Source organism: Aquarana catesbeiana, linkage group LG01 (assembly GCF_042186555.1).
Source record: "Aquarana catesbeiana isolate 2022-GZ linkage group LG01, ASM4218655v1, whole genome shotgun sequence".
Taxonomy (NCBI): domain Eukaryota; kingdom Metazoa; phylum Chordata; class Amphibia; order Anura; family Ranidae; genus Aquarana; species Aquarana catesbeiana.
The window spans coordinates 326,601,796-326,626,820 of NC_133324.1; the positions used below are offsets into that span (position 1 = coordinate 326,601,796).

General features: G+C 42.8%; 1 protein-coding gene across 2 annotated transcripts in view; it reads right to left on the minus strand.

The window, feature by feature from the left end:
- The window catches only part of CASTOR1 (cytosolic arginine sensor for mTORC1 subunit 1), a 125,872-nt gene that overhangs the window by 76,633 nt on the left and 24,214 nt on the right, over nucleotides 1–25,025 (minus strand). For both annotated transcript variants that reach the window (XM_073630850.1, XM_073630843.1), the window contains exon 3: nucleotides 848–1,026. In XM_073630850.1, coding sequence (XP_073486951.1) covers nucleotides 848–1,026 — 179 coding nt within the window. The remainder of the gene's footprint in view (nucleotides 1–847; nucleotides 1,027–25,025) is intronic.

Here is a 25,025-nt window from a genome sequence, read left to right on the forward strand (position 1 = left end):
ATATATACATACTTTGTCTATGTCCAAGTCCAAGGGCACAAAGCCAGAATGGACCCGACTAGAGCATCAAATAAGATTAATAAAAGACTAAAGAATAAAAAAAAACCCCATCAAGAGTCATTACTATTCTACAGAATACTCTAAAATTTGAGTAGTACTCAAAGTTTGATCTAGGTCAGTGCCAGGGTTAGTGTTTGGGTCAAAGGTCAGGGTCAGTATTTTTTTTTGGGGGGGGGGGGGGGGGGCAGGTCTTTTTTTTTTTTTAATTAGTATCAGTGTCCGTGTGTTTTAGGTAGAATAAAAAAAAAAAATCCAAACTATTGATTCTGGGCTGTACTACATGTACAAACAACAACATATGCGTATGTGGTATCGCTGCGATCATCAGGAGAAGGAGAATTTATTTTGGGTTGTCCTTTGGTGGAAGGTTATGGTAGTAGCTAGAAATCTACAGCTACATTTAAAGAAAATGTTCTTTTTTTTTTTTCTTTTAACTATTTTGGGGTAGTTTTTCCTTTGATAAAAAGAAAAAAAAATCCAGGGAGATATCCATTACCATTTATCACCAAATGAAAGCCCAAGATGTCCTGAAAAAAAATGCAGGATAATCCACCTGGATGCACAGAGTAGTTGTGATGATATGTATGGTTTTACTAACACATCTCAAAGTTGTAAAGTTGTGCTTAGCATTAAGAAGATTTGTTTTACCCTTTAGGTGCAAAGTGGTTAATTAACACTATTCATCTTTACTCAGCAAACCAGATGATAAAACAGATTTATATTGTATTTTACTTTTAAATATACTGATGTTTGTTTGCGACCCATTATGTAGTATTAGGCATCTTACCAGAATGTAGTCTGTTTGATAGGTGGAGAGCATTAGCACAGACACATTATGCTCAGCCAGGGGAGCAATGACAGACTTTGCAATCTTTGTAACTCCTCCAGTCTGTATTCCATTGGACAGCACATTTAGGACTCTCCAGGTGTTCTCCGCCACATGAAGGAAATCAGACTTTGCAAGTTCTGCCAGGGACACAGCAAAAGAAAAAAATGAGTACAGGAACACCAATGTCACATCATGAAAGTCTAAGCAGTTTTCATCTATATTTTAGGTAATTTATATGCTATAAACCATCAATTCTAAAAGTACAGTCGGACATAGGGTGATATAGGAATGACCAGTATGGATCTGCCCCATTATTCTTAAAGTGAAGGGAAAAACTAAACAGGTTAGTGAGGCATTAGGTAGATAGGTAGGGGTGTTAGCATATGAATGAATCTTATCTGCTGTAATAATCAGCTCATGCTCTAGTTCTGGGTCAAGTAACAAAGCAGTGGCAGCCACACACTGCGGAGTTAACATCAGCAGGTACAAAGTGATTCAAGACTGCTGGCACTGGGGCTCACTATGCCAACCTGGTGAAAGCTACATGACCCAATGCCACCTTTAACAACTTGCTGTCCATGACAATTTTTTACATTTTTCACATGCTAAATGCTAGAGCTGCACAATTCTGGCCAAAATGAGAATCACAATTTTTTTGCTTAGAATAAAGATTACGATTCTCTCGGCATAATATCAGCTTTCACATTATAAAAAAAAAAAAAAAAAATTGGGCTAACTTTACTGTTTTGTTTTTTTCAAAAAAAATTGCGTTTGAAAGACCGCTGCACAAATAGTGTGACATAAAATATTTCAACAACTGCCATTTTATTCTCTAGGGTTCTAAGTAATTTTGTAGCAAAAAATACTGATTTCAACTTGTAAGCAACAAAATGTCAGAAAAAGGTTTAGTCTTTAAAGTGTTACTAAACCCACAACAGTAAAATCAGTCTGTATATGCAGCATAGCATGCTTGTTATACTCACTGTGGAACTTAAGGGGTTAATCCTCTGCATTGTGTAAAAAGGCTTTTTTACCCCTTCTGCACTGTCTGTCTATCTGGGGAAAGCCAGCTAACACAGGCAGGGTAGCTACCCTGTACATGCTCAGTTGTGTCTTTTATGCTGGAGAGAATATTTACTTGTTGATCAGAGCTAGCCAGGTCACATGATATTGACATCACACATGTGGGTGTGTATACAGGCTGCAGTGGAAATATCCACCTTCCTGATCTCTCAGCAATGGGGAAACAGGTGCAGGTTATCAAGTGACTGTGGTATACAGATCAGCCAAAAAGGTATATAGTGGCACTATTTTAATGTAAAAAGATGATTTATAAGCTGTGGGCACTGTGGGGGAGCAGATTAACTATTTTGAGATTACTGGGTTTAGTAACACTAAGCAGTGAACTTCCCTCATCTACAGACCGAAGTTCATTCCTTTGATCTAAAAGGACGAAGTGTTACAATATTTCTCCCTATCTCAGTCTAAGAGATGTTGTCATAAATGTGGCAGGCTGCCTGGATTTTTTTTTTTTTCATGCTTTAAAGGGGTTGTAAAGGTAAGATTTTTTTTTTTTTTTTAAATAACAAACATGTTATACTTACCTTCACTGTGCAGCTCGTTCTGCACAGAGTGGCCCCGAACCTGGTCTTCTGGGGTCCCTCGGCGGCTGTTTCAGCTCCTCCCCGCAAGCATTAACCACCTTAATGCGAGCTCCCTCGCATGGTGGTTAGTGCTTGCGGGCGCGCTCCCGTGATACAGCCGGCGGCTATAGCCGCTCGCTGTATCACTCGGCCCCGCCCCCCGGCGCGCCGCGTCATCGGATGTGATTGACAGCAGCGCGAGCCAATGGCTGCGCTGCTTTCAATCCATCCACTGCAGCCAATCAGCGACCAGGCTGAGCTGCAATGAAGATGACGAGAACGAGCAGCGAAGATTCGAGGCGTCAGGTAAGTAAAACGGGGGGGCTGGGGGCGGCGGTATTGTCAAAAGTTTTTTCACCTTAATGCATAGAATGCATTAAGGTGAAAACATTTTTACCTTTACAACCCCTTTACGATCGCGAGGGGAGAAATGTGATCTGATTCTTTAACGATTAAATTGTGCAGCTCTACTAAATGCTTTCACAAGTTGAAGTCAGCATTTTTTTTTTGGTAAAAATTACAACCCTGATTCCAAAAAAAAAAAGTTGGGACGTTGTGTAAAATCTACATAAAAAACAGAATGCAATGATTTGCAAATCTCAAACCCATATTTTAGTCACAACAGAAAGTAGAAAACATCAAAATGTTTAAAAACAAAGAAAATGTACCATTTAAAAGAAAAAAGTCAAGTTTTTAAATTGGTGACAGCAACATGTCTCAAAAAAAATTGGGGCAGGGCCATGTTTACCACGGTGTAGCATCCCCTCTTCTTTTAACAACACTCTGCAAATGTCTGGGAACTGAGGCGACCATTTACTGGAGTTTTGGGGGAGGAATGTTGTCCCATTCTTGTCTGATATAGGACTCTAACTGCTCAACATTCCTGGGTCTTTGTCTTATTTCGTTTCAATAAGCACCAAATATTTTCAGTTCATGAAAAGGTCAGAACTGCAGGCAGGCCAGTTATGCACCAAAAAGAATGTCAAATTTCGATTTGTCTGACTATATATATATATATATATCTGTTTTTCACTTTACAACAGACCATTGTAAAATTAGCTTTAGCCCAGAAGAGAAGACAGTGGCATTTCCGGATCATGTTCAGATATGGCGTCTTCTTTGCATGATAGAGCTTCATTTTGCATTTTTGGATGGCACAGCAAACTGTCCACAGAGATTTTTGGAAGTATTCCTGAGCTCGCGCAGTGATGACCATCACAGAATTAGGCCGGTTTTTAATGCAGTACCATCTGAGGGCCCAAAGATCACGTGCATCCAATATTGCGTTTCGGCCTTGTCACTTGCGCACAGAAATTTCTCCAGATTCTCAGAACCTTTTGATATTATGTACAGTAGATGATGATATATTTAAAATCTTTGCAATTTTACATTGAGGAACATAATTTTTAGACGCAGTTTCACAGATAGGTAGAGGTTCTCCAATCTGACTTTCTAAGATGCTCTTTTTATACCCAATGATGTTAGTAGTGTTGTTGCAAAATATTCTTCCAGCTCTTCCTTGTTAGTACCACCTACTTTACCAGCTTTTCCTGTCCCAACTTTTGAGACGTGTTGCTGCCATAATTTAAAAATTAAACTTAAAAAAAAAAAAAAAAAAAAGAAGTACAAATTTTCTCAATGTAAACATTTTACATGTTTTCTACTTCCAATTCCTATTGTGAATACGATATGGGTTTATGAGATTTGCAAATGAGTGCATTCAGTTTTTATGTAGATTTTACACAGTGCCCCAATTTTTTTGGATTTAGGGTTGTATATTTTTTGAAAGCAGAAGCCCTGGGGGAATAAAATGGCATTTTTTTATGTTACGTGATATATGTGCAGCCATTTGTCAAACGCAGGAAAAAGTACACTTAAATGAATTTTAGTGTACACACACACACACACACACACACACACACACACACTCTATAATACCCAATTTCTTGGTAAAATATAAAAGATCTTGCATAGAGTAAACAGATACCAAACATGTTAAAAACTCTGTGTGCATCCAGTTGCGATCACAGTGAACAGGCACGAATAGCTATGGCCGCCAACAGTTTTCCATTTCAGTATACAGGCTCTCCCGCATGCAGCTGTCAATCCCGGCAGCAAGAATCAGATACCTACTGCTGGAATTTCCATCATTGCAAAACTCCCTAGCAAAAGGAGCCTTAGTTACAGAGATCAGGGAACAGACCTTTTGATGGGCTGGGTAGCAAACTACAGAGACTATTTACCAAGTTCCTAGACTCTTCAGGAGAACATGAGGAGGATGGCCCTGCTCACTACAGTTAAAGTGATCAGGTGGCTGTAGAGCCACCCAAATCTCTTTTTTCCTGAACATCTGATTGCCAGCTGTTAAAAAAAAATAGATATCAAGCTTGTTATACCACTTGCATCCAGGATGGTTTTACACGTTTGTGCACATCAAATAGTTAAAATAGATCTAGAATATTCAAAGTGCTGCCTTTACCAAGATGGCTTCCCCCACACAGAGACATAGTACAGAACAAGGTATGGTAGGTCAGTAATGGAGAATAAAATCAGCTGCAGGGAACCTACAGGCAATACTAGTCCTTTGCCCTTGACTTGTCTTTTTTGAGCACAACTTTTACATTTTAGGTCCTCTTTAACCACTTCACTACTGCTGTACATTTAAGAGCAGCAGAGTAGTTGATGTACTGTATATTTCTGAAGTGCTGTTAACCTCCCTTATCCCCATTCTATGTGACCTGTACATTAACCTCTTAGGCCCCTTTCACACTGGAGCGGTTTTCAGGCGGTATTGCGCTAAAAATACCGCCTGAAAACCGCCCCTAAACAGCCTCCGCTGTTTGTTAATTGTGAAAGCCAGAGGGCTTTCACACTGAAGCGGTGCGCTCGAAGGACGGTAAAAAAAGTCCTGCGAGCCGCTTCTTTGGAGCGGGGAAGGAGCGGTGTATTCACCGCTCCTGCCCATTGAAATCAATGGGACAGCGCGGCTATACCGCGGTAATACCGCGGCTATAGCCACGCTGTACGAGCGGATTTAACCCCTTTTCGGCCGCCAGCGGGGGTTAAAACCAAACCGCTAGCGGCCGAATACCGCTGCAAGAACGACGGTACAGCAGCGCTAAAAATAGCGCTGTTGTACCGCCGACGCCCCCACCGCCCCAGTGTGAAAGGGGCCTAAATTTGCCTCCTTCCTCATTTAAGGGCCTACCGCCTGGCAGCACTAGGTTTGTAGGTACGAATTTCAACCAGGGAACTACCTGCCTGTGTCTGCGTGGGTTTCCTCCAGGTACTCTGGTTTCCTTCCAAGCTCCAAAGACATACTGGTAGGTTCACTGGCTCTTGTCTAAATTGGCCCTAGTATGCATATGTATGAATGTGAGTTTGCAAACTTAGATTGTAAGCTCCTGGAGGCAGGGAATGATGTGAATGTATAACATTCTGTAGCACTGCTTAAACTGTTGGCACTATATAAGTACCTGTAATAAATAACCTATCTACTGCATCTGAGTGAAAACTGTCTCTCTTTGTTATCAACACTATGTTACTGCATATAGTGCTTTATGTTACAATGTGATGGGGCTCGGTATCAGTTAGTATAAATTGTGACGTTCCATCTGTGAAGGGTTGATTATATATATCTGGATACGGTAGTCTGTTACATATGCTATTATTATGGGAAAATACTAATTTTCTTTATGTGAAACTGTTGTGGGCCTTTACCCTGACATAGATCCTTATTATCCATTGGGCCATGGTGGTGCTGACGTATGACCTATTTAGGTTTTATGGTGTTACTTAACAAGCGTCATGCTTATACTAGGTTGAAAATTTAAATAAAAATAATTTTAAAAAATAAATAACCTATTATTAACCACTTAAGCCCCGTACCATTAGGCTGGCCAAAGACCAGAGCACATTTTGCGATTCGGCCCTGCGTCCCTTTAACTGACAATTGCGCAGTCGTGCAATGTGGCTCCCAAACAAAATTGAGGTCCTTTTTTACCCCACAAATAGAGCTCTCTTTTGGTGGTATTTGATCACCTCTGCGTTTTTTATTTTTTGCGCTATAAACAAACATAGAGCAACAATTTTGAAAAACGCATTTTTTACTTTTTGCTATAATAAATATCCCTCCCCCCCAAAAAAATATAATAATAAAAAAAAAAAAAATGTTTTCCTCAGTTTAGGCCAATACGTATTCTTCTACATATTTTTGGTAAAAAAAAGAAAAAAAAAACACAACGAGCGTTTATTGATTGGTTTGCGCAAAAGTTATAGCGTCTACAAAATAGGGGTTAGTTTTAGGGCATTTTTATTAATTATTTTATTTTTTTACTAGTAATGGCGGTGATCAGCGATTTTTATCGTGACTGCGACATTATGGCGGACACATCAGACAATTTTGACACCTTTTTGGGACCATTGTCATTTTTACAGCGATCAGTGCTATAAAACAGCACTGATTACTGTAAAATTGACACTGGCAGTGAAGGGGTTAACATCAGCATCTCCCCATTCTTCAGCTCCGTGAGACGATCGCAGGTATCCCTGTGGACATGGAGTTTGCGGGACCCGCGATCCTATTCACGGAGCTTGCGGAGGGTCGCACATGCGCTGGCGGCGGCGCGTACGCGACCACACGGCAGCAGATTCAAAGGGACGTACCTGTACGCCCATTTGCCCAGCCGTGCCATTCTCCTGAAGTAAATGTACATGCGGCGGTCGGCAAGTGGCTAATGTGCTAAAAATAGTGCACTAGTACCAAGCTTCAGGTTTTAAACCTCTCAAAACCAGCATGTTTCTTCATTTACAATGTGGCAAAAATTAGATCTCCTTGGGTGTCAACTTAAAAAAAAAAAAAAAAAAAAAAAAATTAAATAAAAGTAATTTTGGGCGTTTGTGTACTGCCCTTGCATTTTTATTTGACATGTTTGATAACAGAATATGAGAGATTTTTTTCAAGGGTTTTGGCATTTTATTCTTTATTTAGGAAAAACTAAAAACCCAGTGAGTAATGAATATGACCAACAGAAACCTGTCTGAAAAAATTATATAAAATACATTTGGATCCAATGTATTTCAGTGTGACTGAGTAAATGTTAGTCAAACTATCACAGCACAGAAAACTGAAAAACGTCCTGGTAATGAAGGGGTGTTACGAGCTGGTACTCAAGTGGTTAAGATTGTAAGCTTCTTCAAGAACTGATACAAATGGTCCAATGTCCTTCATAAGATTACATCAGTGCTTTGTGAACACTGGAAATAAATCATGTAAAAATGTAAACAGAGCTTGTCCCTGTGTTTCTTGGAAAGTAGCACTATGAAGAATTACCAGACCTCTACACATTTTAACAAACACTTTCAGATAGAGATGCTAGATAAATGCACTAGATTAAATGCGATTACAGAGGAATCCCCAATGGGGCTTTTGTAGGAAACAGCCAGCAAAATCCATAAATTCAACCAAAAGAATTTCACCAAAGAAAGCAATCCTTTCCGCTTTCTATGAGTAGGTGAGAGGGCTTAGATTACAAAAAAGTTGCAAAATGTTGCTTTCACCCATGTGTTAAATGTTCCTTAAAGCGGAGTTCCAGTCACCGGAATTTTTTTTTTTTTTTTTTTAAAACAGGCATCCCCTACTACTGCATTAATTATACACATAAAACTATATGCGTATATGCTAGTGGATAGTAATCCTATTTTTTTTTTTTTTTTTTACTTACGATTTATCTGATCCTCTTCTGGCCGTTGCCATGATGAGTGTGGGCATATGAAGCCCACTCGCAACCTCCTCCTGGATAACATATCGAGAGGTGCATGCTGTGTAACCAGCATGCACCTCTCGATCTCGCGCATGTGCGATGCTCCCGCGGCCATAGCGCCGATTGTTTATCAAGTTGCTGTAACAATGGGCAGTGGCGGAGGAAGGTCCAACCCCATTGTTATGGCAACCTAAATAGATCCGCCTTAAATCATGTCATTTCCTGTTGGGAAATAGCATGATTTTTTGACACACTCCTGCCCACTGACTCCTGGGAAATGATGACTCACATTTCCCAGGAGCACAGGCGAGGGAGGAAGTGATGCGGAGCTCCGCGGACCCGGAAGTTGCAGATTAGGAGCCACCACCTAGCAACAGGGCACTTCGGGTAAGTATAATAAAAAAAAAAATCACTCCAAATGTTTATCATTAATGATCAAGGACTGGGAAAATGTAGAAAAAAAAAAATTTCAGGGTGGAACTCCGCTTTAAGGCCTCTTTCACACTGCCACGACTTGAAAGTCACGTGATTTTGCGGCCGCCAGTTTGACGCCATTTCAGGGAATGCCTGTGTAAACTTGAGGTCGCATCAAAGTCGGACCAAAAGTAGTACAGGGACTACTTTGAAAATCGCACAGATATGAATGGTTATCATTGTGAATCATGAGGTACGACTTGTCATGCGACTGATGTCTAAAGTCACAGGAAAAGTTGCACATGTGTGAAAGGGGCCTAAAGAAAAAAAATTCAGGTATGGTATATTTCATGGTCACACTGAGCCAGCTTGGATCAATTTAAACTATGTACAGTATTATACCATACCTGGCCAATGTCCCTGGAAGCTGGAAATCACTGAAGGCGACTACTCCACTGATCTCCATTTACATCCGGTTCCTGAGACACAGGGAGGTTGATTTACTAAAAAACTGGAGAGTGCAAAATCTGGTGCAGCTGTGTATGGTAATCAGTTTCTATCTTCAGCTTGTTCAGTTAAAGGGGTTGTAAACCTTTGTGTTTTTTCACCTTAATGCAGCCTATGCATTAACCACTTGAGCCCCGGACCATTATGCTGCCTAAGGACCAGAGGTCTTTTTCCAATTTGGCACTGCGTCGCTTTAACTGCTAATTGCGCGGTTATGCAATGCTGTACCCAAACGAAATTTGCGTCCTTTTCTTCCCACAAATAGAGCTTTCTTTTGATGGTATTTGATCACTTCTGCAGTTTTTATTTTTTGCGCTATAAACGGAAAAAGACCGAAAATTTTGAAAAAAAAATGATATTTTCTACTTTTTGTTATAAAAAAAATCCAATAAACTCAATTTTAGTCATACATTTAGGCCAAAATGTATTCGGCCACATGTCTTTGGTAAAAAAAATGTCAATAAGCGTATATTTATTGGTTTGCGCAAAAGTTATAGCGTCTACAAACTAGGGTACATTTTCTGGAATTTACACAGCTTTTAGTTTATGACTGCCTATGTCATTTCTTGAGGTGCTAAAATGGCAGGGCAGTACAAAACCCCCCCAAATGACCCCATTTTGGAAAGTAGACACCCCAAGGAAATTGCTGATAGGCATGTTGAACCCATTGAATATTTATTTTTTTTGTCCCAAGTGATTGAATAATGACAAAAAAAAATATTTACAAAAAGTTGTCACTAAATGATATATTGCTCACACAGGCCATGGGCATATGTGGAATTGCACCCCAAAATATATTCAGCTACTTCTCCTGAGTACGGGGATACCACATGTGTGGGACTTTTTGGGAGCCTAGCCGCGTATGGGACCCCGAAAACCAATCACCGCCTTCAGGATTTCTAAGGGTGTAACTTTTTGATTTCACTCTTCACTGCCTATCACAGTTTCGGAGGCCATGGAATGCCCAGGTGGCACAACCCCCCCCCCAAATGACCCCATTTTGGAAAGTAGACACCCCAAGCTATTTGCTGAGAGGCATATTGAGTCCATGGAATATTTTATATTTTGACACAAGTTGCGGGAAAGTGACACTTTTTTTTTTTTTTTTTTTTTTTTGCACAAAGTTGTCACTAAATGATATATTGCTCACACAGGCCATGGGCCTATGTGGAATTGCACCCCAAAATACATTTAGCTGCTTCTCCTGAGTATGGGGATACCACATGTGTGGGACTTTTTGGGAGCCTAGCCGCGTACGGGGCCCCGAAAACCAATCACCGCCTTCAGCGTTTTTAAGGGCGTGAATTTTTGATTTTACTCTTCACTGCCTAACACCGTTTCGGAGGCCATGGAATGCCCAGGTGGCACAAAACCCCCCCAAATGACCCCATTTTGGAAAGTAGACACCCCAAGCTATTTGCTGAGAGGCATGGTGAGTATTTTGCAGCTCTCATTTGTTTTTGAAAATGAAGAAAGACAAGAAAAAACTTTTTTTTTTTTTCTTTTTTCAAATTTCAAAACTTTGTGACAAAAAGTGAGGTCTGCAAAATACTCACTATACCTCTCAGCAAATAGCTTGGGGTGTCTACTTTCCAAAATGGGGTCATTTGGGGGGGTTTTGTGCCACCTGGGCATTCCATGGCCTCCGAAACTGTGATAGGCAGTGAAGAGTGAAATCAAAAATTCACGCCCCTTAGAAAGCCTGAAGGCGGTGCTTGGTTTTCGGGGTCACGTACACGGCTAGGCTCCCAAAAAGTCTCACACATATGGTATCCCCGTACTCAGGAGAAGCAGCAGAATGTATTTTGGGGTGTAATTTCACATATTCCCATGGCATGTTTGAGCAATATATCATTTAGTGACAACTTTGTGCAAAAAAAAAAAAAAAAAAAAAAAAAATTTGTCTCTTTCCCGCAACTTGTGTCGCAATATAAAATATTCCATGGACTCGACATGCCTCTCAGCAAATAGCTTGGGGTGTCTACTTTCCAAAATGGGGTCATTTGGGGGGGTTTTGAACTGTCCTGGCATTTTATGCACAACATTTAGAAGCTTATGTCACACATCACCCACTCTTCTAACCACTTGAAGACAAAGCCCTTTCTGACACTTATTTTTTACATGAAAAAGTTTTTTTTTTTTTGCAAGAAAATTACTTTGAACCCCCAAACATTATATATTTTTTTAAAGCAAATGCCCTACAGATTAAAATGGTGGGTGTTTCATTTTTTTTTTTCACACAGTATTTGCGCAGCGATTTTTCAAACGCATTTTTTGGGGAAAAAACACACTTTTTTAAATTTTAATGCACTAAAACACACTATATTGCCCAAATGTTTGATGAAATAAAAAAGATGATCTTAGACCGAGTACATGGATACCAAACATGACATGCTTTACAATTGCGCACAAACGTGCAGTGGCAACAAAATAAATACATTTTTAAAAGCCTTTAAAAGCCTTTACAGGTTACCACTTTAGATCTACAGAGGAGGTCTACTGCAAAAATTACTGCCCTCGATCTGACCTTCGCGGTGATACCTCACATGCATGGTGCAATTGCTGTTTACGTTTGACGACAGACCGCCGCTTGCGTTCGCCTTAGCGCAAGAGCAGGGGGCGACAGGGGTGCTTTTTTTTTTTTTTTCTTTATTATTTTTTTGCTTTTTTATCTTATTTTTAAAGTGTTCCTTTCATTTTTTTTTTTTTTAAATCATTTTTATTGTTATCTCGGGGAATGTAAATATCCCCTATGATAGCAATAGGTAGTGACAGGTACTCTTTTTTGAAAAAATTGGGGTCTATTAGACCCTAGATCTCTCCTCTGCCCTCAAAGCATCTGACCACACCAAGATCGGTGTGATAAAATGCTTCCCCAATTTCCCAATGGCGCTATTTACATCCGGCGAAATCTAAGTCATAAAATGCTCGTAGCTTCCGGTTTCTTAGGCCATAGAGATGTTTGGAGCCACTCTTGTCTCTGATCAGCTCTATGGTCAGCTGGCTGAATCACCGGCTGCATTCTCAGGTTCCCTGTTGAGACAGGAGAGCCAGAGAAAAACACGGAAGACGGTGGGGGGGGGGGGGGCATTCCCTCCCACGGCTTGTAAAGGCAGTCTAGAGGCTAATTAGCCGCTAGGATTGCTTTTACATGAAAGCCGACCGCTGGCTGAAAAGAATGATACCAAGATGATACCTAAACCTGCAAGCATCATTCTGGTATAACCACTCAAAGTTGTGAATGGCGTACCTGAAGACAAAAAAATGGTTAACAATAAAGCACAGTAAACAATAAAGTATAAATAATTACATACCTGAAAAACAAACATGATAAAACATAATAACAATAACAATAACAATAACAATAAAACACTGCAGAATAGAATACAGTAAAAAAAGAGCAGAACAATAGAGAGAGAGAATAGAGAGAGAGAACAATAAAACGACAACTATTTTTTTTTATTTTATATATATTTTTTTTTTTTTTACACTTTTTTTGTAACTAACTTTTATAACTGTAACCGGTTCCAGGTTCGGGTCTCTCAAAATGCGATGGCATCTTGGGAGACCCTGTGAAAGTGTGCCTAGTCTGTGCAATGCTGTACCCTACGCTAATACTCAACTAGTGTATGGTAGCGTTCAAAACATTCACCAATGCAAAGACCAGGATTGTCAGGACAGGAGGGACAATAATAGCGGGTGTCACGCCTATATCCGCGTTTGCTGCAGACACAACATCTTTTTGGGGGGGGTTCGTTGGGTAGGGGTACTCGGGAGCACATAAAAATGCCTCTCATGCAGCCGACTGCATTTCGTTGGGGGATGTGAATGGGGGAAGTACGGGCGCTGCAGAAGTGGTGGGTTCCCAATTAGGATTGGCGAATGCAGCAGGAAGGGCACTATGGGCACGACAGGCCTGTGTTTGTCTTTTTGGTGGCAGCGGGACACTACTTGTGCTTGTCACCTCACCAGCTTGAACTGCACTTATGGGACTCGCCACGTCACCAAGTGTTACTGCAGTGCTGGTTTGACTACGACCGGGGTGTACTAGGCCGCTGGTGCTTGCCAGTTCAATAAAAAGCTTCCAAAAAAACTGTTAGCGATCGCAGGGATCAGGCCTGACTCTGCGAACGCTGCAGTTATGCGTTTAGTGTTTTGTAAGTGACAGTGATCGATCGATACTGCACTTGGGTGGGCTGGACTGGGCCGGGCGGAGGGGCAAAACGCAGGTGCTAGCAGGTATCTGGGCTGATCCCGCTAACACTGCGTTTTTGGGAACCCTAAACTGCTGGGGACGCTAGTATAGATCTGATCTGATCGGATCAGATATTGATCCGTTCAGATACTATACCACTAAGGGAGGCGTATGCTGCGTGCGTGGGTGTTAGTGGTACTGGCGCTAACCTGACGCTGCCTGGGGCCGGTGCTTGCTAGTTCACCAAAATGCTACCAAAAAAACTGTTAGCGATCGCAGGGATCAGGCCTGACTCTGCGAACGCTGCAGTTATGCGTTTAGTGCCTTGTAAGTGTCAGTGATCGATCGATACTGCACTTGGGTGGGCTGGGCTGGGCTGGGCCGGGCGGAGGGGCACAACGCAGGTGCTAGCAGGTATCTGGGCTGATCCCGCTAACACTGCGTTTTTGGGAACCCTAAACTGCTGGGGACGCTAGTATAGATCTGATCGGATCAGATATTGATCCGATCAGATACTATACCACTAAGGGAGGTGTACGGTGCGTGCGTGGGTGTTAGCGGTACTGGCGCTAACCTGACGCTGCCTGGTGCTTGCTTGCCAGTTCACCAAAATGCTACCAAAAAAACTGTTAGCGATCGCAGGGATCAGGCCTGACTCTGCGAACGCTGCAGTTATGCGTTTAGTGTTTTGTAAGTGACAGTGATCGATCGATACTGCACTTGGGTGGGCTGGGCGGAGGGGCAAAACGCAGGTGCTAGCGGGTATCTGGGCTGATCCCGCTAACACTGTGTTTTTGGGAACCCTAAACTGCTGGGGACGCTAGTATAGATCTGATCAGATCAGATATTGATCCGATCAGATACTATACCACTAAGGGAGGCGCATGCTGCGTGCGTGGGTGTTAGCGGTACTGGCGCTAATCTGACGCTGCCTGGGGCGACGCATATCACCGCCGGGCGATCAGGGGGCTAAACCTTTATTAGGTAATAAACGGCGGGTGCCCTGACACTATAAAAAATAAACGAACTAACCTGCGTCACCCGTAACGGTTATACGGTGATCAGTGGTGAAAGGGTTAACTAGGGGGCAATCAAGGGGTTAAAACATTTATTAGGTAGTATATGGGGGTCCCTGTCACTATAAAACGCTGACGGCGAACCTAAATATTTACCTCACTAACTAGCGTCACCAGCGACACTAATACAGCGATCAGAAAAATGATCGCTTAGCAACACTGGTGACGGGGGGTGATCAAGGGGTTAAAACTTTATTAGGGGGGGTTAGGGGGGTACCCTAGACCTACAGGGGGGTAATACTCACTGTCCCAACACTGTAACTGTCACAAACTGACACTATGCAGTAATCAGAAAAAAAAAAAAAAAAAACCTGCTGGTGTCAGTTTGTGACAGGGGGGGGGGGGTGATTGGGGGGGGATCGGGGTGTTTTGTATGCCTGGCATGTTCTACTGTGTGTGTGTGTGTTGTGCACTCACATTGATGTCTTCTCCCCTCGGCGCTGGAACGGAAACTACCGAGCCGAGGGGAGATGACATCATTTCCTTTGCTGCTGTTTAGCATACAGCAGCAAAGGAGTGTTCCCATTGGCCGGCGGCGATCGCGAGGGGGGGGCCACGAACGGATGGCCTCCCCCTCATCTCGGATCGCCGGGGAACAGAACGGGACCGCTTCGGGCACCGGGGGGGGGGGTCCGATCGGACCCCCCACCCGCGAGAGGCAAATCACGTACATGTACGTGATTTTGCCTGCCCGTGCCGCCTTGCCGACGTAAATCGGCGTTAGGCGGTCCTTAAGTGGTTAAAGTGAAAAAAAAAAAAACTTCTGATAGTGACCAGCCCCCCCCCGTTTAACTTACCTGAGCCCCAAAATTCCCTCGGCAGAGACACGCTCTCCCTTTCTGCATGGGGTTCTTGGCTCTTGATTGGATAGATTAATAGCAGCGCAGCCATTGGTTCCAGCTGCGGTCAATCAAATCCAATGATGCGGGCGCCGGGGCCGAGTCCAGCATTCGTGTCTATGGACGCAAATGCTGGAATCGGGAGCGCGCCCGTAAGTTAATCCCCCCGGAGAGAGCGCTTCTCCTAGGGGGGGTTACCTGATGCGAGGAGGGGGCGCGAGAGCCGCAGAAGGACCCCAGAAGAGGATGATGGGGGCCAAAACAAGCTGCACAGTGGTGGCAAGTATGACATGTATGTTATTTTAAAAAAATAAAAAACATGAAGCCTTTCAATCACTTTAACCACTTCCCGACCGCCGCACGACTATATACGTCCTAAGTTTGAACGGGGATATCGTTGTTATGGCAGCAGCTAGCTGCCATAACCCCGGTATCCCCGTTTTCGTGCGGCGGCCGGCTTTCAGATAAAAGTGGTCCCTGCGGCGGATTCGCCGCGAGATCACTTTTATCGGTGGCGGGAGAGGGCCCCCCCCCCTCCCGCCGCGATCCGGTGCCCTCCGCCGCTTACCGGAGCCGTCGGTAGCGGCAGAGGCGATCGCGTCCTCTGCCGTTGTGTGTCAGGAGATGAGTGAGGCCAAGATGGCGCTCACTCGTCTCCAAGATACTGCTGGGCGGAAGCGACGTCAAAACGTCACTTCCGTCCACGCCTCTTAAAGGCATATTTTTTCAAATGTCATTTTTCTAAATGACTTTTTTTTTTTTTTTTTTTTTTATTGCATTTTAGTGTAAATATGAGATCTGAGGTCTTTTTGACCCCAGATCTCATATTTAAGAGGTCCTGCCATGCTTTTTTCTATTACAAGGGATGTTTACATTCCTTGTAATAGGAATAAAAGTGACACAATTTTTTTTTTTTTAAACAGTGTAAAAATAAATAAAATAAATAATAAAAAAAAAAAAAAAAATTTTTTAAAACCCCCCTGTCCCGACGAGCTCGCGCACAGAAGCGAACGCATACGCGAGTAGCGCCCGCATATGAAAACGGTGGTCAAACCACACATGTGAGGTATCACAGCGACCGGTAGAGCGAGAGCAATAATTCTAGCCCTAGACCTCCTCTGTAGCGCAAAATATGCAACCTGTAGAATTTTTTAAACGTCGCCTATGGAGATTTTTGAGGGTAAAAGTTTGACGCCATTCCACGAGCGGGCGCAATTTTCAAGCATGACATGTTGGGTATCAATTTACTTGGCGTAACATTATATTTCACAATATTAAAAAAAATTGGGATAACTTTACTGTTGTTTTATTTTTTTATTCAAAAAAGTGAATGTTTTCCAAAAAAAGTGCGCTTATAAGACCGCTGCGCAAATATGGTGCAAAAAAAAGTATTGCAATGACCGCCATTGTATTCTCTAGGGTGTTAGAAGAAAAACCATATATAATGTTTGGGGGTTCTAAGTAATTTTCTAGCAGAAAAACCTGTTTTAAACATGTAAACACCTAAAATCCAAAACGAGGCTGGTCCTTAAGTGGTTAAGCTTTGACAAAAAAAATTAAATAAAATGGAAGATGATTGGTTTCTATGCAGAGCTGCACCAGTTTTTGCACTCTCCGGTTTAAGTAAACCAACCCCAGCAAGAGGAAAGAATGTCTTTCTTTCCACTGTGTGACATCAGAAAGCAGAGGGGACGGATTCGGTCTCATGTAAACAAGCCATTCATTACTGGCTTGCACAAGCATCAGATCAAACCAATTCTAAATTTGATCTGATGCTTTGAAGAGAAGGAGGAGAGATCTGGGGTCTGAAAGACCCCATATCTCTCTATAAAGCAGACCTGTCACTGCCCATGGTAATCACAAAGGATGTTGTTCATCCCTTGTGATAGCAATAAAAGTGATAAAAAAAAATAAAATTTCAAAAAACATCTTTAGGCGCACCTGTCCCACTGTGCTCGCACACAAAGACGAACACACGCATCAGTCCCACACACACGTAAACAGCGATCACACCACACGTGAGGTATCGCTGTCAACGTTATAGTGAGAGCAGTAATTCTAGCACCAAACCTCCTGTATAACTCTAAACTGGTAACCTGTAAAGACTTCTAAAGCATTGCCTATGGAGATTTTTAAGTACCGTAGTGTGGTGCCATTCCACGAGCATGCTCAATTTTAAAACATGACATGTTGGGTATCTATTTACTTGCTTTTAAATCTTTTATATTTTACCAATCAATTGGGCATTATATTTGTGTTTTTGTGCCTTAAAATTCACTAAAGTGTATTGTTGCTCCAAAAATTGAAAAACTCCTGCGCAAATACTGTGTGACATAAAAAAATTGCAACACCCACAATTTTAATCTCTAGGGCCTCTGCTTAAATATATAATGCTTGGGGGTTCCAAGTAATTTTCTAGCAAAAAAAAAATTTTTTCTACATATACTATATTCCCAAAAGTATTGTGACGCCTGCCTTTACATGCACATAAACTTTAATAGCATTCCAGTCTTAGGTCTCAATATTGAGTTGGCCCACCCTTTGCAGCTCTAACAGCTTCAGCTCTTCTGGGAAGGCTGTCCACAAGGTTTAGGAGTGTGTCTATGGGAATGTTTAACTATTCTTCCCAGAAGGGCATTTGTGAGGTCAGGCACTGATGTTGGACAAGAAGTCCTGGCTCGGCCTCCGCTCAAATTTATCCCAAAGGTGTTCTATCGAGTTAAGGTCAGGACTCTATGCAGGCCAGTCAAGTTCCTCCACCCTAAACTCGCTCATCTATGTCTTTATGGACCCTACGGACTAAGATTGGGATGCCATTAAAGTTCATGTGTGTGTAAAAAGGCAGGCGTCCCAATACTGTTGGTAATATAGTGTATGTGAGAAGTGTCAGAATTTAAAATCTTGCTCTTTTGCACTTTAACCACTTGCCGACCGCCTAACAGATATACTGCGGCAGAATGGCACGGGCAGGCAAAGTCACGTATGTGATACGTGATTTACCTCCCACGGTGCCCGAGGTGGTCGGCTTCGTTCCAGGAGCGATCCGTGCTGAGGGGGAGGCTATTGATTCATGGCCATCCCCTCACGATCACTCCCAGCGAATGAGAATCTTCCTCTGCTGCTGTAATGTAAACAGCGGCAGAGGAAGTGATGTCATCTCTCTTCGTGACGTTTTTTTCGTTCCGGCTCCGAGGAGAGAAGACATCAAGTAAGTGCACCAACACTTACACTAACGGTAGAACACGCAGGCACACTTTTCACCCCCCAGCACCCCCTGTCACAGTAACATCAATAGCAGTTTTTTTTTTTTTTTACTGATTATTGCATGGTGTCATTTGTGACTGTTATAAGTGGTAGGGCAGTTAGTGGTAGGCACCTTTAGGTCTAGGGTACCCCTCTAAAAAAGGTTTAACCCCGTGATCACCCCCCCCCCGTCGCCAGTGTCACTAAGCGATCGTTTTTCTGATCGCTGTATTAGTGTCACAGGTGAAGTTAGTTAGGCAGGTAAGTATTTAGGCTCGCCGTCAGCTTTTTATAGCCTCAGGGACCCCCCATATACTACCTATTAAAGGTTTTAACCCCCTGATTGCCCCCTAGTTAACCCTTTCACCAGTGATCACAGTATAACTGTTACGATGACGCTGGTTAGTCAATTTGTTTTTTATATATAGTGTCAGGGCACCCGCCGTTTATTACCTAATAAAGGTTTAACCCCCTGATCACCAGGCGGGTGATACAAGTTAGGTTTTAGGGTCAGGTAGGGTCTGCGTCGCCCCAGGCAGCGTCAGGTTAGTGCCAGTACCGCTAACACCCACGCACGCAGCATACACCTCCTTTAGTGGTATAGTATCTGAACGGATCAATATCTAATCAGATCTATACTAGCGTCCCCAGCAGTTTAGGGTTCCCAAAAACCGCAGTGTAAGCACCTGCGTTTTGCCCCTCCGCCCAGCCCAGCCCACCCAAGTGCAGGATCGATCGATCACTGTCACTTACAAAACACACATAACTGCAGCAGCGTTCGCAGAGTCAGGCCTGATCCCTGCGATCGCTAAGTTTTTTTGGTAGTGTTTTGATACAGTCGCTAACAGTCAGGAGCTTTTTTTTACCTGTGAGTCTCACTAGTGTACCACTAAATTTAGAGCTCAAAATGGCAAATTGAAGGTACACTAGTGAAGAGGCCTACACATTTCTGAGCATGACAGATAGTGAAGAAGAAGTCACTTATCTGTCAGAATCAGGCTCAGAATATGATCCTGTAGAGGACAGCGGCTCCATGACAGATAGCTCCGACTACGGAGTTGTGGTCCCTGCCAAGGTCAGGCGTACCAGACCCCGTTCTTCTTCTGCTGTTGAGATGCAAGAACAGGTCTCTCGTATGGAGCAGAGCAGTACTAGCGCCGCTATTCCTTCTGGTGAACTGGCAAGCACCAGCGGCCTAGTACACTCTGGGCAGTCAATCCAGCACTGCAGTATCACGTGGTGACGTGGCGAGTCCCATAAGTGCAGTTCAAGCTGGTGAGGTGGCAAGCACAAGTAGTGTCCTGCTGCCACCAAGAAGAAAAACACAAACACAGGCCCGTCGTGCCCATAGTGCCCTTCCTGCTGCATTCGCCAATCCCAATTGGGAACCCACCACTTCTGCAGCACCCGTACTTCCCCCATTCACTGGCCAACCCGGCATTCAGGTGGAAACAGTTGATTTTACGTCACTTGATTTTTATTCGCTGCTTTTCACCAAAGATCTCTATAGATCTATTGTGGACCAAAGCAATTTATACGCTGGTCAACACATCGCCACTATTCCCCAATCCTCCCTTGCCAGAAATTGGAGACCAATTACGGTTTCCGAATTTAAGATCTTTCTGGGCCTTTCCCTCAACATGGGCATAAATAAAAAGAGTGAGTTGCGGTCATATTGGTCCACTGACCCAATTCACCATGTGTCCTTGTTCTCTGCCTCCATGACCAGGGCACGATACGAGCAGATCTTGCGGTTCATGCATATCAACAACAATGAACTCTGTCGTCCTTGTGGAGACCCTGGATACGATCGGCTCTACAAAATTCGGCCCCTCGTAAACCACTGCAATCAACGTTTTGCAGACTTGTTTACTCCCCATCAAGTTGTCTGCATTGATGAGTCCCTGATTAAGTTTTCTGGCTGCTTGTCATTCAAACAGTACCTTGCCAGCAAGCGTGCCAGATACGGGGTCAAGATGTATAAGCTCTGTAACAGGGCCACAGGCTATACATGTAGTTTTATGGTTTACAAGGGCAAAGATAGTCACGTAGAGCTGACAAACTGCCCTGACTACATAGGAAGCGCTGGCAAGATTGTGTGGGACTTGGTGTCACCCTTATTCGGAAAGGGGTACCACTTGTAGGTGGACAATTATTACACGAGCGTGCCACTTTTTAGTCACTTGTTAGATCAGCAGATTGGAGCATGTGGCACCGTGCAATCTAATCGCTGGGGCTTTCCCCAGCGGCTTGTAGATTCCCATCGTAGGCTGGGGGAGAGAGCCTGCTTGAAGTGTAATAACTTGCTCGCTATGAAGTGAGGGATAATAAGAATGTTTTCGTTCTTACCTCCCTTCATGCAGGCGCGTCCAGTTTACTACGGTGACTGGTGTTGTGGAGAAACCCCTCTGTGTCCACGAATATAACCAAAATATGGGAGGGGTGGACCTCAACGACCAGTTGTTGGCGCCGTACCTAGTTGACCGTAAGGCCAGAGGATGGTATAAAAAAAGTGTCTGTATACTTATTTCAATTGGCTTTGCTGAACGCTCATGTGCTATACAGAGCTTCAGGACGGACTGGATCCTTCCTTAAATTCCAGGAGGAGATAGTCAGAGCCCTTCTCACCATCCCCAACCAAATGCAGTAAGCCGGCTGCATGAGAGGCATTTTCTTTATGTCCTCCCGAGTACCCCTACCCAACGAGCCCCCCAAAGAAAATGTGCCTGTAGAAAGCGCGGATATAGGCGTGACACCCGTTATTATTGTCCTTCCTGTCCTGTTTTGAACGCTACCATACACAAGTTGAGTATTAGCGTAGGGTACAGCACTGCACAGACTAGGACATACTTTCACAGGGTCTCCCAAGATGCCATCGCATTTTGAGAGACTCAAACCTGGAAATGGTTACAGTTATAAAAAGTTACAGTTACAAAAAAAAAAAAAAAAAAAAAAAAACCCACAAAATATATAAAATAAAAAAAACAAAAAATAGTTGTTTTATTGTTCTGCTCTTTTTTTTTACTGTATTCTATTCTGCAATGTTTTATTGTTATTATGTTTTATCATGTTTGCTTTTCAGGTATGCAATTTTTTATACTTTACTGTTTACTGTGTTTTATTGTTAACCATTTTTTTGTTTTCAGGTACGCCATTCAGCTGCAGCGCGGATTTATTTATCTTGACAGCAACATCGTTTGCTCCCACGATACATAAAGCCGTGACTCCAGCGCTATCAGAGGAGACAGGGGCAGAGGAGCGATTTGCTCCTACCTTTTGTGGGTGGATGCCCCCATGCTTCGGTATATATATATATATATATATATATATATATATATATATATATATATATATATATATTAGGCACAGATACCTGTCACTACCTATTGCTATCATAGGGGATATTTACATTCCCTGACATAATAAAAACGATTAAAAAAAATATGAAAGGAACAGTTTAAAAATAAGAAGAAAAAAAAAGCAAAAAAGCATCCCTGTCCCCCCCGGCTCTCGCACAAAGGCGAATGCAAGCGTCGGTCTGGCGTCAAATGTAAACAGCAATTGCATGTGAGGTATCACCGCGAAGGTCAGATCGAGGGCAGTAATTTTAGCAGTAGACCTCCTCTGTAAATTTAAAGTGGTAACCTGTAAAGGCTTTTAAAAATGTATGTAGTTTGTCGCCACTGCACGTTTGTGCACAATTTTAAAGCATGTCATGTTTGGTATCCATGTGCTCGGCCTAAGATCATCTTTTTTATTTCATCAAACATTTGGGCAATATGGTGTGTTTTAGTGCATTAAAATAAAATAGAGAAAAAAAAAAGTGTGTTTGTTCCCCCAAAAAATGCGTTTGAAAAATGGCTGCACAAATACTGTGTGAAAAAAAAAAAAAGAAAAAAATGAAAACACCCATTTTAATCTGTAGGGCCTTTGCTTTAGGCTCGGTTCACACGGGGGCGACTTGTCAGGCGACCTAGCCGCCTGACAAGTCGCCTCCCATTCTGTACAATGGAACCGTTCTAATCGGAGCGACGCAAGTCGCTCCGACTTAGAAGAAAGGTTCCTGTACTACTTTGGGGGCGACTTGCATAGACTTCTATACAGAAGTCGTCTTGCAAGTCGCGCCGGCAGTCGTGTGCAGGTCGCCTCGGTGAGGCGACCTGCAAGTCGTGCCGCGTCTAGTGTGAACCGGCACTTAAACAAAAAAAATTATATATATAAATAAATATAAATAATGTTTGGGGGTTCAAAGTAATTTTCTTGCAAAAAAAAGCATTTTGTAAACAAAGTGTCAGAAAGGGCTTTGTCTTCAAGTGGTTAGAAGAGTGGGTGATGTGTGACATAAGCTTCTAAATGTTGTGCATAAAATGCCAGGACAGTTCAAACCCCCCCCAAATGACCCCATTTTGGAAAGTAGACACCCCAAGCTATTTGCTGAGAGGCATGTCGAGTCCATGGAATATTTTATATTGTGACACAAATTGTGGGAAAAAGACAAATTTTTTTTTTTTTGCACAAAGTTGTCACTAAATGATATATTGCTCAAACATGCCATGGGCATATGTGAAATTACACCCCAAAATACATTCTGTTGCTTCTGAGTACGGAGATACCACATGTGTGAGACTTTTTGGGAGACTAGCCACGTACGGGACCCCGAAAACCAAGCACCGCCTTCAGGATTTGTAAGGGCGTAAATTTTAGATTTCACTCCTCACTGCCTATCACAGTTTCGGAGGCCATGGAATGCACAGATGGCACCAACCCACCCCCCCCCCCCCCCCCGCCCCCAAATGACCCCATTTTGGAAAGTAGACACCCCAAGCTATTTGCTGAGAGGTATGGGGTCATCGGGGGGGGGGGGGGGGTTGTATTGCCCTGCCATTTTAGCACCTCAAGAAATGAGATAGGCAGTCAAACTGAAAGTTGTGTAAATTCCAGAAAATGTACTCTAGTTTGTAGACGCTATAACTTTTGCGCAACATATAAATATACGCTTATTGACAATTTTTTTTTTTACCAAAGACATGTGGCTGAATATATTTTGACCTAAATGTAACTAAAATTGAGTTTATTGTTTTTTTTTTTTTTTTATAACAAAAAGTGGAAAATATCATTTTTTTTTTCAAAATTTTCGGTCTTTTTCCTCTTATAGCGCAAAAATAAAGACCGCAGAGGTGATCAAATACCATCAAAAGAAAGCTCTATTTGTGGGGGAAAAAAAAAAAAAAAGGACGCAAATTTTGTTTGGGTACAGCATTGCATGACCGCGCAATTAGCAGTTAAAGCGACGCAGTGCCAAATTGTAAAAAGTGCTCTGGTCAGGAAGGGGGTAAAACCTTCCAGGGCTGAAGTGGTTAAACTGCTCAAATATTTCCATGAATCCCTTCTCAGCTCTGTATTAGGAAGGAGAGGCTTTATTTCAGTCGTCATCTATACTTCTCCTGAACAATGCTTTCATGTTAGGTACCATGTTCATAGCTTTAGGCTCCTCAAACTGTATCCCTTTGAAGGAGTGCTGTGGACTGAATTAACCACTTGCTTACTGGGCACTTAAACCCCTCTCCTGCCCAGACCAATTTTTTAGCTTTCAGCGTTGTCACACTTTGAATGACAATTGCGCGGTCATGCAACACTGTACTCAAATTAAATTTTTATAATTTTTTTTCACACAAATAGAGCTTTTTGGTGGTATTTAATCACCTCATAGGTTTTTATTTTTTGTTAAAAAAAAAAAAAAAACAAAACAAAACACGTTTCATAGTTTGCAAACAGGTAATTTTTCTCCTTCATTGATACTCGCTGATGAGGCTGCACGGATAGGCACAGATAAGGTGACACGGATAAGACGGCAGTGATGAGGCGGCACTGAAGGGCACTGGTAGGTGGCATTGATAGGCAGCACTGGTGATGAGGCACTGATTGGTGACAATGTGGGCACTGGTAGGCGGCACTGTTGTGCACTGGTAGGTGGCACAGATGACTCTGCAGAGGATCTCCACGAGCGGGACTGATGTCCCTCTCACACCCGCCGGTGTTCGGCTTTTTTTCCTCCTCACGCTATCAGCGCAAGGAGAAGAAAATAGCCGATTACCGGCTCTGTTTACATCACATGATCAGCTGTCATTGGCTGAGAGCTGATCAGGTGGTAAGGGGTTGGGATCGACCCCTTACTCCGATCTGTGATCAGCCGAGTCTCAGACAAGTGTCAGGACAAGTCTGATCATTGGAGGAGACCAGGCATAGCATAGCTAGAGAACACACCACGGTGTGCTCTCCTGCTTATTGTGTTCAGTTTTTAATAGGAAAGCAGAGGGACTGGCAGGAACACCAGGGATTTCACACAAAGGAAGCAATACAAAGAGAACAGGAAACTTTTTAAATACAAGTACATGGTAGAGCAGGCACAGCTGGAGTAGTAGGAAGGACATCAAAATATGCAATTTTTAGGTTACAT